This window comes from Poecilia formosa, unplaced genomic scaffold (assembly GCF_000485575.1).
Source record: "Poecilia formosa unplaced genomic scaffold, Poecilia_formosa-5.1.2 Scaffold17, whole genome shotgun sequence".
Lineage (NCBI taxonomy): Eukaryota > Metazoa > Chordata > Actinopteri > Cyprinodontiformes > Poeciliidae > Poecilia > Poecilia formosa.
In genome coordinates, this window is record NW_006799956.1 from 4362142 (window position 1) to 4376523 (window position 14382).

The 14382-nt window shown below is 38.9% G+C and overlaps 2 protein-coding genes across 13 annotated transcripts in view; one reads left to right on the top strand and one right to left on the bottom strand.

The window, feature by feature from the left end:
• Positions 1 to 6893, top strand: part of sv2 (synaptic vesicle glycoprotein 2) — a 9520-nt gene extending 2627 nt beyond the window's left edge. The window contains exons 3-13 of the mRNA XM_007546813.2: positions 360 to 521; positions 2004 to 2166; positions 2946 to 3067; positions 3240 to 3403; positions 3488 to 3568; positions 3634 to 3732; positions 3908 to 3996; positions 4730 to 4860; positions 5697 to 5792; positions 6388 to 6547; positions 6647 to 6893. Coding sequence (XP_007546875.1) covers positions 360 to 521; positions 2004 to 2166; positions 2946 to 3067; positions 3240 to 3403; positions 3488 to 3568; positions 3634 to 3732; positions 3908 to 3996; positions 4730 to 4860; positions 5697 to 5792; positions 6388 to 6547; positions 6647 to 6830 — 1451 coding nt within the window. The 3' untranslated portion in view covers positions 6831 to 6893. The remainder of the gene's footprint in view (positions 1 to 359; positions 522 to 2003; positions 2167 to 2945; positions 3068 to 3239; positions 3404 to 3487; positions 3569 to 3633; positions 3733 to 3907; positions 3997 to 4729; positions 4861 to 5696; positions 5793 to 6387; positions 6548 to 6646) is intronic.
• A 2782-nt stretch (positions 6894 to 9675) lies between these two features.
• ap3b2 (adaptor related protein complex 3 subunit beta 2) overlaps positions 9676 to 14382 on the bottom strand; it is a 43606-nt gene continuing 38899 nt past the window's right edge. For 8 of the 12 annotated variants that reach the window (XM_016668839.1, XM_016668838.1, XM_007546815.2 and 5 more), the window contains 2 exons: positions 13833 to 13971; positions 9676 to 12373 (listed from right to left, as the gene is read on the bottom strand). In XM_016668839.1, the coding sequence (XP_016524325.1) occupies positions 12187 to 12373; positions 13833 to 13971 (326 nt within the window). In that variant the 3' untranslated portion in view covers positions 9676 to 12186. The remainder of the gene's footprint in view (positions 12374 to 13832; positions 13972 to 14382) is intronic. The other 4 variants (XM_007546816.2, XM_016668840.1, XM_016668834.1 and 1 more) reach the window with 1 other exon arrangement.

The window sequence follows — 14382 nt, forward strand, 5'->3', positions numbered from 1 at the left end:
ATGTATGTATGTATGTATGTATGTATGTATGTATAGATAGATAGATAGATAGATAGATAGATAGAGAGAGAGAGGAACCATATATATATATATCTGTGTTCATAATAAAAAAACATTTTGTGAAATGTCATATAGAGTCAAAATAAACACTGCATTAATGTAACTCTAGGATGCAAGAGGCTTTTTTTTAAATTTGAGTAAGTGCTTGCGCTCGGATCTGATCCCTTATTTGTGTAACACAGACATGTTTGCTGACTGTGTGCATCTTGAACCGTAAAGACTTTATGGCTGCTGGATGAGGCTTTATTGGTTAACGTCTCTCTGTGCTTGTTCCCTGTTTGCTCTGGTTTTGCTCTCAGGTTTTGGTTTGTTCCACTGGCTCCTCCTGGCCGTGTGCGGCTGGGCCAACGCCAGCGACGCCGTGGAGATCCTCTGCGTGTCTTTCCTGCTGCCGACGGCGCGCTGCGATCTGCTGCTGAGCTCCTCGGACATGGGCCTGCTCACTGCCAGCATTTTCCTCGGTGAAGCATCGAATAAATCCAACAATCATCTGATTGTTTAACAGTCCAAACGGTTGCCTCGGGCACTGCTTTGTTTTGATGAGCGCCATATGAAGAGCTCACTGAACAAACAGACCGAAGATCGTTTCTGAACTCAGCAGGGGATTTTTCACTGTTAACTCATTTATTGTTTGAATTGTGCAACAGATGTTTCAAAACTCTGTTCTTGTTTGAACGTCGTTCTTCATTAACTTCTAGCTGCTGCCCACAGTGGGAATGTTTGGACATTTGTTTAAGTTTTGTACCACATTCCCATTTTCCCGAGGAAACGAAACTACATTTTCCACTTTTATTGAAAAATCTGTAAAAAAAAAGTACCCAAAAAAATCCCCTCTTCCAACACAACAAATGAATCTTTAATAAACGTAAACATAGATCAACAGTTATATCATATTCACTGTTAAATTTAATAAAGTTCAGCCCTTTTCTAAGTGTTAAAATACAATAGAGGAGAAAAGGACAATAATTAACTTTCTGCTGCACAGGATGATCTGAAAATTTATCATAGATGGATTAGGGCATTTAATTATGGAGCAGAAAGCGTGTTCCTCGTACAAGATTCAAAGAATATTTTAAGTCGGTAAAAAGTCCTCGCAGCTAAAATGTCTGAGAAAAACCGCCAGCTTGATTTCAAAACCTTCAAAAGTAGCTCACAGAAAGCAGAAAGTCTCAAATCTAAATTTAAGAGATCTTTGGTATTCTTCTTCAGGCAGGAGTGACAGTTTGAGCATGGATCAACAGATTTTATGTAATTATATTATTTCTGGAGTTACTTCTATGGTTTTTAGCAACATTGCTTCTGAGAGTTACAGTAACATGACTTAGTGTAACTCATATTTTATTTATTAGTTATTTGTTTCATTTCAGGGAAATATACCATACCCACTGGTGGTCACTGCTGACTTATGAGTCAGTTGCGCTAACCTTAAAGCACTAATCACAAACACTAAAGCACTATACCAACGCTGTATTTAGCGGAAGCTAATGCTAACATGTTTACTTCAACTCAAATTTTATCTGCTGTCTTCACCCACTTCAGTCAATAACCAAAATCTAAACGGAGATGTCGAACTTTATTCATCTGAAAATTTGTTGAACAGTCGAGTAAATTAGCGCTTTAGAATTTATACAGAAAAAATAATTTAGCGGAAGCTAAGTGTGCTAAATGTTTTCCAAGTTAGCAAAAATGCTAAATGAAAAATTAGCTCTGCTATCAACACAATAGCATGGAAGTTTGCCACCATATCTTATTAGATTTGTCTGAAAACAATCATGAACAAAGAAGAGGGGTGACCAGTTTTTACTAGTTTCTTTTAAATGTTCAAGTAAATAAAATTTGCTAAAAAAAAAAAAAAAAAAGGAAATGAAGTTCGAAATTGGCAGCAACACATGGTTCAGTAGTTAATTTTTAACTGTACCCCTGTAATGTTTTTATGTTCGTAGGAATGATGGTTGGCGGCTACATGTGGGGATACCTGGCTGACCAGAGGGGGCGCCGTAAGGTGTTGGTGGTGTCGCTGACCGTAAACGGGCTGTTTGGAGGGCTGGCCAGTGCGGCTCCGTGGTTCTGGCTCTTCCTGCTGCTGCGGTTCATCAGTGGCATTGGGTGAGCGCAGGATTCTCTTGAGACGTGAACGAAGTCTGGTCTGTTCGTCACAGTTCAAACGCCTAAAACGTTTTAAGCAGATCCATTTTTTAAGACAATAATTAAAAAGGTTTAAGAAGCTTCATTCTTGCTTCCTTTGGCCTTCATTTAAGCACCTTGCTGATATAAAAAAATAGCTCCCTTTGAGTCTTCTCTCAGTAACAACTGCCACACTGAAGAATGGTGACCTGTGACATGTTCACTGATTGGAAAACTGTTGGATTTGTGCTATGTCTTGTTGCATCTCTTGGACTTTATGAAGAAATCTGAAGACAGACTTGGCTGCAGGGAACAGAAAGGGGTCTAGACAGGCGTCATACCAATATTTGGAAATAACACAATGGCACTCCAGAACAGCAGGGGGCGCTACTTCTTACGCTGGCCTTGGTCTCACGGTTGTCATTTTTAATTATTTTTAAATCCTTACTGATTCAGATCAGACTGGCATCAAATAAGATGGATCCACCAAACATTTGTTTATTAACCTAATATAATGTAGATGTCAAAAGACAAAAACATGAAATAATGGCTAACATGAAATGGTGCCCCCTGCTGTTCTGGAGTGTAATTCCGCCATTTTCAAATTGTTTTCCCCAGCCAGATATACTTGGACATTTTCTCCGAAAAGTAAAACCGCAGAAAATGTTTAAAGCTCCATATTTACCCATGAGTCCATCGTTAGACTAATTTTTTTTTTTTTTTTTTTTTTGTATTGTCTTATGCTCTGCTCTGCTCTGTAGGGTGGGTGGATCCATCCCTGTCATCTTTTCCTACTTCTCAGAGTTCATGCCCCGGCTGAGGAGAGGGGCCATGATCAGCGCTCTGGCCACCTTCTGGATGGCAGGAAACATCCTGGCTGCAGGTGGGAACAACAAACTGGACCGGGGAGAAAAAAAACAATATAAAAAAAAATTGATTCAACAGGGGAAAAAAACTATAAAAGTACTAAAGATGGCTGCTTTCTATCTGAAAGGGCTAAAAATTACTTTAATGGACATATAGTGGAATGAGAGTGAGGGTTTTTTTTTTTGTAGGTCTGGCCTGGTTGGTGATTCCCAGAACCTGGGCCCGTTTCTCTCTGGGAACATTAGACTTCCAGAGCTGGAGGCTGTTTGTGGTGCTGTGCTCGGTTCCCAGCACCTCCTCCGCCATCCTCTTCAAGCTGCTCATGCCCGAGAGCCCAAAGTTCCTCATGGAGGTAACCGGGAGGGCAGACGAACGTTCGCCGACGCTTTTCCTTCAGAAGAGACCTTTGACTCTCATTCCTGGGTTTGTTTTCCAGGCGGGTCGGGCAGAAGAGGCGATCCGGGTCTTCAGGCTGATGTTTGAGATGAACATGAAGGGAACAGAAAAGGCCTTTCCGGTACGCAGCACTAGCTTTGTATCTTAGCTTATTTCTGCAAGCTAACTTTCTCTCTCTTTTTGAAGGAATTTGCTTTGCGTACAAACTCCAAACCAGGAGGGGAAATCAGAGAGATCGGATCTGGTGATACAAAAAGAAAACATCTCATGAGTGTTTTAAAACAGGTAATGTTTAATTACAGGGAATCAGAATAAAAGGGGCTAGAAAAAAGATAAATTTGTTTAAAAAATTTCATTTACCATCTTTACAGTGAAGTCCTAATTTGTGACACATGGATTATTTATAACATTTTGTTCACTTTGTCTGTTACTAATTTTATTATATTCATCGAACTCGCAGGGCTTGCTTCCCATTAAACAGATGTTCAGTGGCTCTGTCAAAGCCCGCAGCATCGTCCTGCTCATCATCTTCTACTGCATCTCGTTTGGGTGAGTTCAGGTCTTCTCTCTGCCAGTGTGTCTGCGCATCCTGAAGAGGTCTCAGATTCATGTATGTAAAATTAAGGCCTTAAAATGTATTAAATTTGTTTAAAAATGTAAGTTGGCCTTAAATACATTGATTACAAGTCTTAAATTTTGTAGTGGGAAAATTAAATCTTATATATTCTGTGTAGAGACTTTTATGCCAGTCAAAAGTTCGAGTCGCTCGTTTTGTGACTCAAGACGGTTGAGGCTACTGCTAATTAGCTGCTAATATGCTGTTGCTAATCAGCTTTTTTGTGTCTTTTATGGGTGAGTGTAAATTTAATATGGGATTTCCTTTTGTACATTTCTGTCACAATACAGGTCTTAAATTTAAGACCTGTACAATGGTCTTAAAAAGTCTTAAATTTGAGTTTGAGGGTTTGAGAAGCCCCGCTCTGTCCTGAGCTTCCTTCATGGGGTTTTTATGCATCTCCAGTGTGAATAAAACACACATGGGAACAACATTCTCTGCTGATTCACTGAATCTGCAGCTGGGCACTGCATTACTACAAACCAAACCAAACCAAGAGATAAAGCATGGAAGTTGTTTTTTTGTTTTTTTATCTTCTGCAGCCAGATAACGGCTAATGTTAAGCTAAAAGATGCTCCGTTAATCACACCAAAGCGTGATTATTAACAATGGCTGACTCCAGGCTGTTTTACCTACCTCATTTCCACCATGTCTTGATTTGTGTAGGTACTATGGGCTGTGGATGTGGTTCCCAGAGCTTTTCGCTCGAGTTGAGAGCAGCGGCGGCTCTCCCTGCGCCAACGTCTCTATGCCATCTGCGCTCAACAACCAAAGCTGTTACCCGGTCAAGACAGCAGGTGGGCTGTCAAAGCAGGAATTTGACTTTACCTGGAGGCTCAAATCTGCTTATTTTGCTTTACAGCAAAGTAGCAGATCACGCTGGTTTTTGCAGAATAAAAAATGGCGACCTGAAGGTAAAAGTCTAAATGCTTTGTGTTCAGCATGTGTGGGGTCTTCAGAGAGATGTTCGGTCAGACCAAATCATTTCTTTTTTTTTTCTTTTTTTTGATCTGCTAGATGAAATGGAGACAGAGGGGAATATTTCCCAAAACTACTCTGGTTATCTAAGAAGTCTTGTTCGCTGATGTGTGAAAAAAGGACAGATTTAGAAATTTTAGAAATGTTGCTCCTTAATTAGGCAGAAAAATCTAATTTTAGTCCATTGAGCTGTTTGTCTCCAATGTTTATTCTGGACAACTAATAACTCCATTTAGGTTTCTTTCAGGTTTTGAATTACTGAGAATGAGCTGGGGTTGTTTTTTTTTTGTCTTTTGTTTTTCTTAATTTCAGCTACTCCAGATTTCCAACCAATCATGCAACAATTATAAAAATAATAAATAAAAAAAAAACAAGAAAAAAGGGTCTGTCTGGAGCGTTTGTTAGGAATGACCAAACTCAACAGGCAGAGCATAAACAGGCCGTTAGACGTATTTGTGTTGATCTCTGTAAGTCAGGAAAGTTTAACTTTAGATCTGTAAAGTCGCAGTTGGAGAGAGCTGAGAAAAAGAATTTATCATAAACGTGGTTTTAAAAAGCGGATATAATAGTTGCTGTTTTGCAGATAAAATCCCAAGAAGTCGGGCTCTCCTCTTTCCTTTCTGATCTTCTCACCCACGCTTCCTCTTCCTCACAGTCTACATGGAGGGCTTCATCATCGCTGCATCGAACCTGCCAGGCAACATCTTCACCATCCTCATCATGGACAGCACCGGCGGAAAGACTCTGCTGTGTGAGTTTGGTTTTTATCAGAGTCTTTGCCTCTTTATAAGGAAATCCTGTTGGCCCATTTTAACAGTTTTCTCTTAAGCTGTTTGCTTTGCTGTTTGCTTCAGTCACCTCGCTCTGTAGCATCTGACATCCTAGCAACGGGATGTCTGGACATCCTTCAAAAGTATTAATTTCGTGTGTCTAAAATTAAGTCCTTTAAGTACGTTACTCAAAGGTTTTAAATGTTGTTGTGGCAGGGTTATTTAATTTTGTATATATTATGATCATGTGATTTAGGTTACTGCTAACTAGCTGCTAACATATCCTTGATAGCTTGCTGGCTTTTTTGCAGCTGTCATAGCTAAGTGTAAATTTCTCGCCGGTTGCCTTGACAACTCGTACAAAGTCAAATGCATTCTGGGCAAGATAGTTTGGCACAGAAAACGGTCGTTGCTGCTACAGTTACTAGCATTAATCTAAGAGCAACAACCTTTTCTTCCTCCATAGCTTTCCTTTCTTTAGCACATTTCCGTCGTGATACAGGCCATAGTGGTCTTAAAAAGTCTTAATTTTGAGTTGGTGAAGCCTAACCTCTCTCTGTTTGGTCCTCCGCTCAGCCTGCAGCCTGATCGTGTCCAGCCTGAGCGTCTTCCTCATCTACGTGGTCCAGACCAAAGCCCAGAGTCTGGGTCTGTCCTGCATCTTCAGTGGGGTCTCTGTGATCGCCTGGAATGCTCTGGACGTGGTGGGAACCGAGCTCTACCCGACCCAGCTAAGGTAACCCGGCTCAGAAACGTCAGACTGCACCGAATGCAGCGGATGTTTTTCATGTGGTTTCAGCCAACGCTTCTCCTCTTCCTCCTCCTCCCTCCCCAGATCCTCGGCCCTGGGTTTTTTCACCGGAGTGGGCCGAGTGGCGGCCATCATGGGGAACGTGGTCTTCGGGAAGCTGGTGGACTCCAGCTGCACTGTTCCCATCCTGCTGGTGTCGGCCCTGCTGCTGACGGGAGGCCTGGTGGCTCTTCTGCTCCCACAGACCAGGCAGACGGAGCTCACCTGATTGCTGACTTTGGTTTTTTAGAAACTCAAACAAAGCTCTTAAAGTTCTCCAGACCCAAACGAATCTGGTGTTTCTGTTGCCTTCAGACAATTCTCTGTGCCTTTTAAATTTGGGCTCATTTGCCAAAAAACAATAGAAACTACATGATATGTGGTGGGCTCCTGAGAGTTCTGCTGTTGACATCAGATCTTGGGTTTTGGGGAAGCAAATCTGATTGCCTTTTTTTTTTTTTTTTACAATTTTAGCATAAGAAAATATAAAAACGCTATTGAAAAATATATTTTCCTGATGTGACCGGCCATTAATTGTGTACACTAAAAGCAGAGGCGACCTCAGTGTGTGTCTTCTATGAGTGATTAGCGCAGTTAGCACAGCAAGCTAAACGACATTCCTACAGAAATTATTACCCAATGTTGGTGCTAGGACCCCAAAATCAGATAAGAGTTTCCTCAGAACTCAAACTAGGTCATAAAAATGATAATTGTACAAGAATAATCACGCTTCAATTGCTGAAACAGTTTAAAACGCTACAAATTGAGAAACACAATATATGACGAGGCTAATGTCATGGAAATCTCAGCAGATTTCTCAGCATGGAAATCTGCTGAGATTTCCATGCGAAAGGAAATCTCAGCAGATTTCCTTTCGCATGTGGAGCTTTACAGCTTTCCTACTGATGTAGATATGAAAACGTTTATTCTAAATTGCTTTGAGTTTGTTTCAAATGCAAAGGACACAGAGATGGGGGGGGCAAAGAATGGAAAGGGAAAGAGAGAGATAAAAATAGAGGAGAAAGAGAGAGATAAAGATGGAGAGAATACAAGAAAACCCTAGAAGTCTGCTTCTATACCTGCAGAGAGAGAGAGAAAAAACGAGAACCAAGAAACCTCAGGAACAAACAACATATTCATTTTATACAACACTGAAAATCACCCTGTACTTATTAAAAACTCAACAGGATGGTAATGTTGGTATTCTCTGCTCAGCCTTCCTGTTATCTCCTAAAAGTTTCGCTCTTTTCCCTCTCTCAGCCTAGAGGAGCCAAAGAAACCAATTTGTTTTTAAACAGCTTCCTACTTTATTTGAATTTATTGTACTGATGCTGAAAACAGCTTTTATTCTTCTTCACATGGGACTTCCACACCAGAGAGAGCTGCTGTTACTGTTAGCTGATCAGAAATAAAAATCAGATTTTTGAGTTCCCAACTGGCTGGTCTCCAGTTGGTGACACGATGAAGCTGAAATTTGTGCATAATTTTATATACAAACACCAGATGTTGAAAATGATTCAGGGATTATGTATGTTTGTTTTTGTCACTCAAACATTGTAAAGAATATGTAGTTTACATAGTTTGTAGTTTACGTGTTGTTTTTGTGTTTTTAGGAGAATATTCCACATTGATGTTTTACTACAGCGTTCTTTAAATATAACATGGAGCTTGTAGGTTACATGTTACATAAGCTGGTTGTTATTAAATGTCAGAGCCTTGCTAATTTACAAGATTCCTCTTATTAATGTTCACTGAAGTAACCAAAACAATCCTGTTGCTCTTAGAAGATTTTTAAAGTGCTTTTTTATAAATCTGTGTACATATATTTATATCTATGCAGTTAAATTCACTAAGTGTCTTTTGTTGAACAAAATGGTGCCATCGTGAACAGAAGTACACTAAATATAAATGGATGATCACTGAGTTAATGTCAAGCAGTCTGATTTGATAGTATATCAGAGCCATTATTCATCTTCAAAATTGTTCTTAAAAAAAGATTTATATATAATTTGATTAGAGATGATTGAAATACTGATTTATTTGATAAACATTTTTGTTTGACTTATTAAACTAGATGTGCTGGAAGATGTCAGTCAGTTGCCACTGTGACGCAGCGTTTCTGTCAGCTTTCAATGTTCTCCAATGACAATCACTTGCTACATTCCAAAAATAAAGGTACATTGAAAGTTTGGGTCTGATACTTTTTTTTCTTTTTTTTTTTTGTAAAACATAAACGGTAGCGCCTCTCATCAACAATAGTAAACTTGTTTATTTTTCCCACTATTGATTCTTTAAAGCTACATCACTTAATCGTTTTAGGCGCCATGACGGACGTCAGAAGTGAGGGACAGGACAGGAATATTGAACAGAGTGACTGAATTGGTTTTCCAAAGTTCTTTTTGCCAGTTTATTCATGGCTTCTACTTGTTCGAGCTATAATTTATCTGTGAACGTAACACACCTGTTTGGTACTAATATGGTAGTATTTACAAAAGTTGGAAACATCGAGCTTAAAAACCAACTCATACCTCCTCCCTCCTTGTGTGTCGATCAAATTACCGACATTGCCTGTGACACCTGAATTCACACATGATTTATATCACTATGTCAGCAGCATTAAAAACGACCAGATGCTAACCAGCCTATTTTCATACATGCTAGGCTACATCACGGTGCGGCCATATATGATGTCTATGGTTGCGGCATTGTCTCCCTGGTTACCCATAGTGACGTCACGTGTAAAAGGTCATTCCCAGTTTCGAGGTAAATGGAACGCAGGAGTAACTCTGTGTGCTTTTATATCTGGATCCTTAAGTGTATTGGCAGTTAAACTCCTATGTGTTATTCTGTATTTCCCCTATCATTTAGTCGTCCACATTTTGCTGTCCCGAGTCTCCTGTGGTTTTTGTGATTTGCTGAGCCAATAATCTAATTGTTAGCTAAGCGGTCTGACGTCCTCTTCCTATGGCTCGCGCTGCTGCTGAATTGTGCTTTCTTTGTTCTTCTTTTACACAAAAACTTGTAAACACGTTTCCAGAGTACAGTATTATACACGGTACAAGAGAGAAGACACGCAAGCTTTAATCTTTTATTTGTACAATAAATAAACTTGCAATACCTCAAGATTACAATTCACAACCACACACAGGGCATGATAAACCATAGTTCGTCTATGTAAAAGCCATTGGAGATGAAAGGAATGACCAGGTGTGAATTTGCTGTTTTCTGTGAAACCCGCCTCCTTTTCGTTGGGGGTAAGGATTATTTCATCATCTCTGTGTCTGTGCTGCTATAAATAGGAAGTTTTAGGATTAATGGAAACCAAAACAAAATGTTTGCGAATATATACTCTCTCCACGACTGGCTACATTTGACATAATATATTGCCTTTGCTCCTGACTTTGTTTCCAAGGGCAAAAATAAATCCATACACCAAATCATGGGGGGAAAAAATAATAAAAAAAATAAAAACTAAAATTGTTACTGGACCTCTTACGTTTCACAAAAATAAGCTGCATGAGCACTGACTTTAATGTGATTTAGATAAAAATTTCTTTAAAAAAAATGGTCCTTGCAAATGACTTTGAAATGCCAATTTCAGAATGTTTTCCTTAAACCTTAAACCCAAACGGAGTTTTGAACAAAATGCTACCTTGACATGAATATTGATTGACTGTAGTATTTTTAATTAACAAATTTGACATATCTTTAAAATATTTCTTGTTGCTATTTTTGCTGAAAGATAAGGTTTGTACTGCTCAGCTGAAACTTATTAGCCTGCTAACTTGTCAGCTACTAATAAGACAGAAAAAAAATGCTACCTTGAGTTTGTTTGGAGATAATTAAACTCTCATTATAATTAAAGCTCACCCAGTTTAATGAGTGTTTCTACTGTGCTAATTTTAGAAAATAACCTAGACTAAGCTAACTACTTGTTAGCTTTTGCTAAGTTTTTACTGTGAAAGAAATGAGCTGTGAAAGACACTGAAAGTACTTTTGTCTCTTTTGGAAAAACTTACATTGTTTCTGTTTTGTTTTCTAAAAGCAAGTGGCTTTTAAATATTGGAGGATATTCAAATTTTCAGAGAAAATAAAAAAAATTAAATGAAAGTGCTACTTTACTGGTAAATATCTTTTGGCTCTTTGGTCAGCCAAGCAGCTAAAAAAAATCAATCTGTTTGAAAAAAAAAAAAGAAACAAAACTCTTTTTTTCAAACAGATTTGAAATCCAGTTGGTGAAATTTAATATTAAAGCGATCGCCTTCCAAAATGACAATATTAAACACAAAAGTACACCCTCAAAGCACACACACTCATAGCACTGCAGTAGTAATACAGCACTTTCAAATCAAATCACTTTTTTTTTAAAACTATGCCTGCTGATAAACTTCTCATCTGCTCAGCGCTCTAACTAGGTTAACTTGTTCAATTGATGTATTTAAAGAATCCTGTTTACACGCTTCGTTTTACTGATTACTGAAATGATTAATATTTCTTGAGACAAAACAGAATGATCCAGATTTGTGTTATTTTTTCAAGTTGAGCCCTCAATGCTCATAAAATATGTTGACATAGCTGATTTTTTTACTTTTCAAAAATTCAATTGAAATGGTTATACTTAATAAAAACTTACAGTTTCATAAGTATACAGTGTTCTGATTTTATACTAGTATGACATGTTTTTCTTTTTTTTTCAAACAGATAAAAGTTATTTTGTTCTGGTGTATTTTTATTTGGATCTCCAATAGCCTAGCTAAACCACTCCAGATAATTATTTATCTTTCTTTATGTCTCTCCACCATCACTTGGATTCCAATGCAAACACCACTGTGACAGCTACGTAGCCACAGTAGATAATAATAATGTCAACATGAAAGAAATTAAAATGATAAAAAATGTCCTGAGCACCGCTAAAGCAGTCCCAGGTTAAAGATTGAACATTTTTAGCTTTTCCTCTCAGTCACTAACTTCGACAGCTTAAAACTGAGGCTTAATGGAAACACCGTCAGGACAAAAGACGGGGAAAAAAAGCAACATAAAAACTGCGTCACTGTTGTAATTTTCAGAACAGAAATCAGAACCAGACCTATGCGAGCTGGGCCTCTAAAATCATCGTTTCCACTTATTTCTGGATGTCCGGTTCACGTGGTTACACCACAAACAGAGTTTAAAATCTTCGGTTTTGGAAGCATTTTTTTTATTTTTATTTCACCTGAAACAAAATTTTTAATGTGGACAATGAGTACAAGCAAAGCAGAGAACCTCCAAACATTAACGTCCATTTTGCTTCAATACTCATCCTGGAAACCAGTAAGTGGTATTTAGGGTAACTGAGCAGCTAAAAGATGATTATGCTACAATTTGATTCCATTTTTCTGTAGATGTCTTCTCTATCACTCTTCAGATGCAGCGTACAGTGTTTGGAGGATTTATTTTTTAAAAAGAAGCTTTTCACACTCTGGAAGCTTTCTCTCCAACGTGGCTTGCTGGAGAACACAAGAGATGGAGCGGTGACCAGTCCTAAACGAAATTCACGAGGTGGCTGGAGTGAGGGGGCACAAGTCGAGCCGGGTGTCTGTTTATCGTCACTGCGTCAGGGCCAGGAGGATGTCCTTAACCAGCATGGTGCCGATCACCATCTTCTCACAGTTGATCGTCAGCTGGGCGGCACCCTCTTCTCTGGTTGCCACGGTGACTAGCACCAAGCTGCCGCTGGTCACCGTTCTGCCTGCAAACCTGTGGACAGGATGTTCAGGAGGAGGAACAGGAGGACTGAGGTCAAAGCAGCAAAACGAAAAAGAGCAGAAGTAAGGTTGAAAACACAGAATGAGAGTGAAATGGACGTCGGTTACCAGGATGTAGATTCAGATGAAAAAAATTAGATGAAGCTGGAGGCAAAAACCACACTGCTCTTCCTCAAATGTAAAAAGGAAAGAGAAGGACCCCAACTGGGAATACAACCCATAACCCTGTGTGAGGCTTCGAAACCCTTCAAATTGAGACAACACTGACATAAATAATTCACAATCAGGTCTTTTCACTTGTTTTCCAAACCAATTAGTATTTCCATTATCAACCGTATTGATTTTCTGAGTTCACACTGAGTTGTAGCAGTTAACATCTTACAGAGCGATTACATGTCTTTGGGGACAACCAGAGAGCAATTTCCACAGAAATCAGTTCATGACGGAAAAAATAAAAAGGAGTTATGATGGAAACATGGGAAAGGACGGAGTGAACAATATGCTTTCAGGAAGACAGTGTGCATTAAAGGCGAAGAAGTTTCCGAAAAGTGAAAAGGCTAGGTTTACCATCAGCTCAACAAAAACAGCTTAGCTAGCAAGCAGACAGCATTGTAGCAACAGCTGTTAGCATAAAACGGAGTGTAAATGCACACCAGTTACCACTGCAGTAACAATTCCTATAATGTTCTGTCATTTTTTATTACAGCTGCTACTGTGGCTAATTGCAGGTTAGCTGCCCACTGAGCTTTTTTAAACTGAGATAGAGTGCTGGTCTATTAGCTCTCTAAAACATACTTTACTTGAACTTTCTTGTCCTTTCTTGTCCTTATTGGTGTTACTAATGAACACATTAATATGTGTTCATTAGTAACACATATTAATGGTCAGAGTCTGTTTGTTTTGCTTTCTTTATAGATTTCAAGTATGAAAATAAGCAGTACTATAATGATATGGAACCTGTTTTTTTTTTCTGAATCAAACTTTTCCAAAACAACTGCACAATTTTTTAGATTAAAATGGATACCTGTGCTTACTGAGCTGCAGAGGTAATAAACAGAGGGAGAATCATAAAGTGTACTCAAATCTGCTAGTATGGCTTACTTGAAGACATTTTTTCCAGTTTTATTAGAGGATGTAAAATGAATTAAAGGATGTAGTGACATCTAATGGCAGAAGTGGAGAATGCAGTCAACTGAATATCATTTGCCACAGATTTCTTTTCAAAATATTTGGTCAGTGGAAATTCAACCCTCCTAATCTGAAGCCATGTCTGCTTTACAGTACTGAACACAACTATTAACTATTGAAGTTTGAAGCCTTATTAAAAGTTAAACTCAACACTCCAATTGTCATTACTGTTATTATATGCTGAATATTCTGCGGTCTGGATGAAGATGCTATCACTGTTTACTATATTCTGGGATTTGAAAGCTGGTTGTGCCTTTGATTTAAACAATTACTGCACAGCAAGGCGCTGATCCTCCTACCTGCACTCTTTGTCTGAGCCACAGGGGACGCGGCTGAGGTTGGCAGCGGTGGTCACTCTCTGGACGATGGCGTGCTCGTTCCGACACTTGGCATCTAGAGTTAGCTTCTCTGTGATCTCATTCATTCCCATCAGCTGACCTGGAAGAGTGTCAGCAGAGCAGAGGCGAAAAAAAGAAAAGCTGATGCTTTAGTCGTTTCTAGGCCTGTCACCATCAGAAATGATGCTGGACCATAAATTGGCCCAGAAATTGTGGTGATAAAATAATAACACTGCCATCTTGAGACCATTTTTCACTAAAATAATACTGGCATAATAATGGGCGCGCACCGCCTCTAAGTAAAAAAAAAAAAAACCCACTGGAACCAAATAAACATCTGAAACAACAGCAACTAAAATGTTATAAACAAAACTGCATAAAAAAATCATTCGGCTTAGACAGGGGAAACAGGTAAAAGAGGCAGGTAGCGCAAGCTAACTGCTTTGTACAGGTATCAAATGTTTACAGCATTTCTTCAACAATATTAAAGGTGAGCTTGTCTTTAATGACT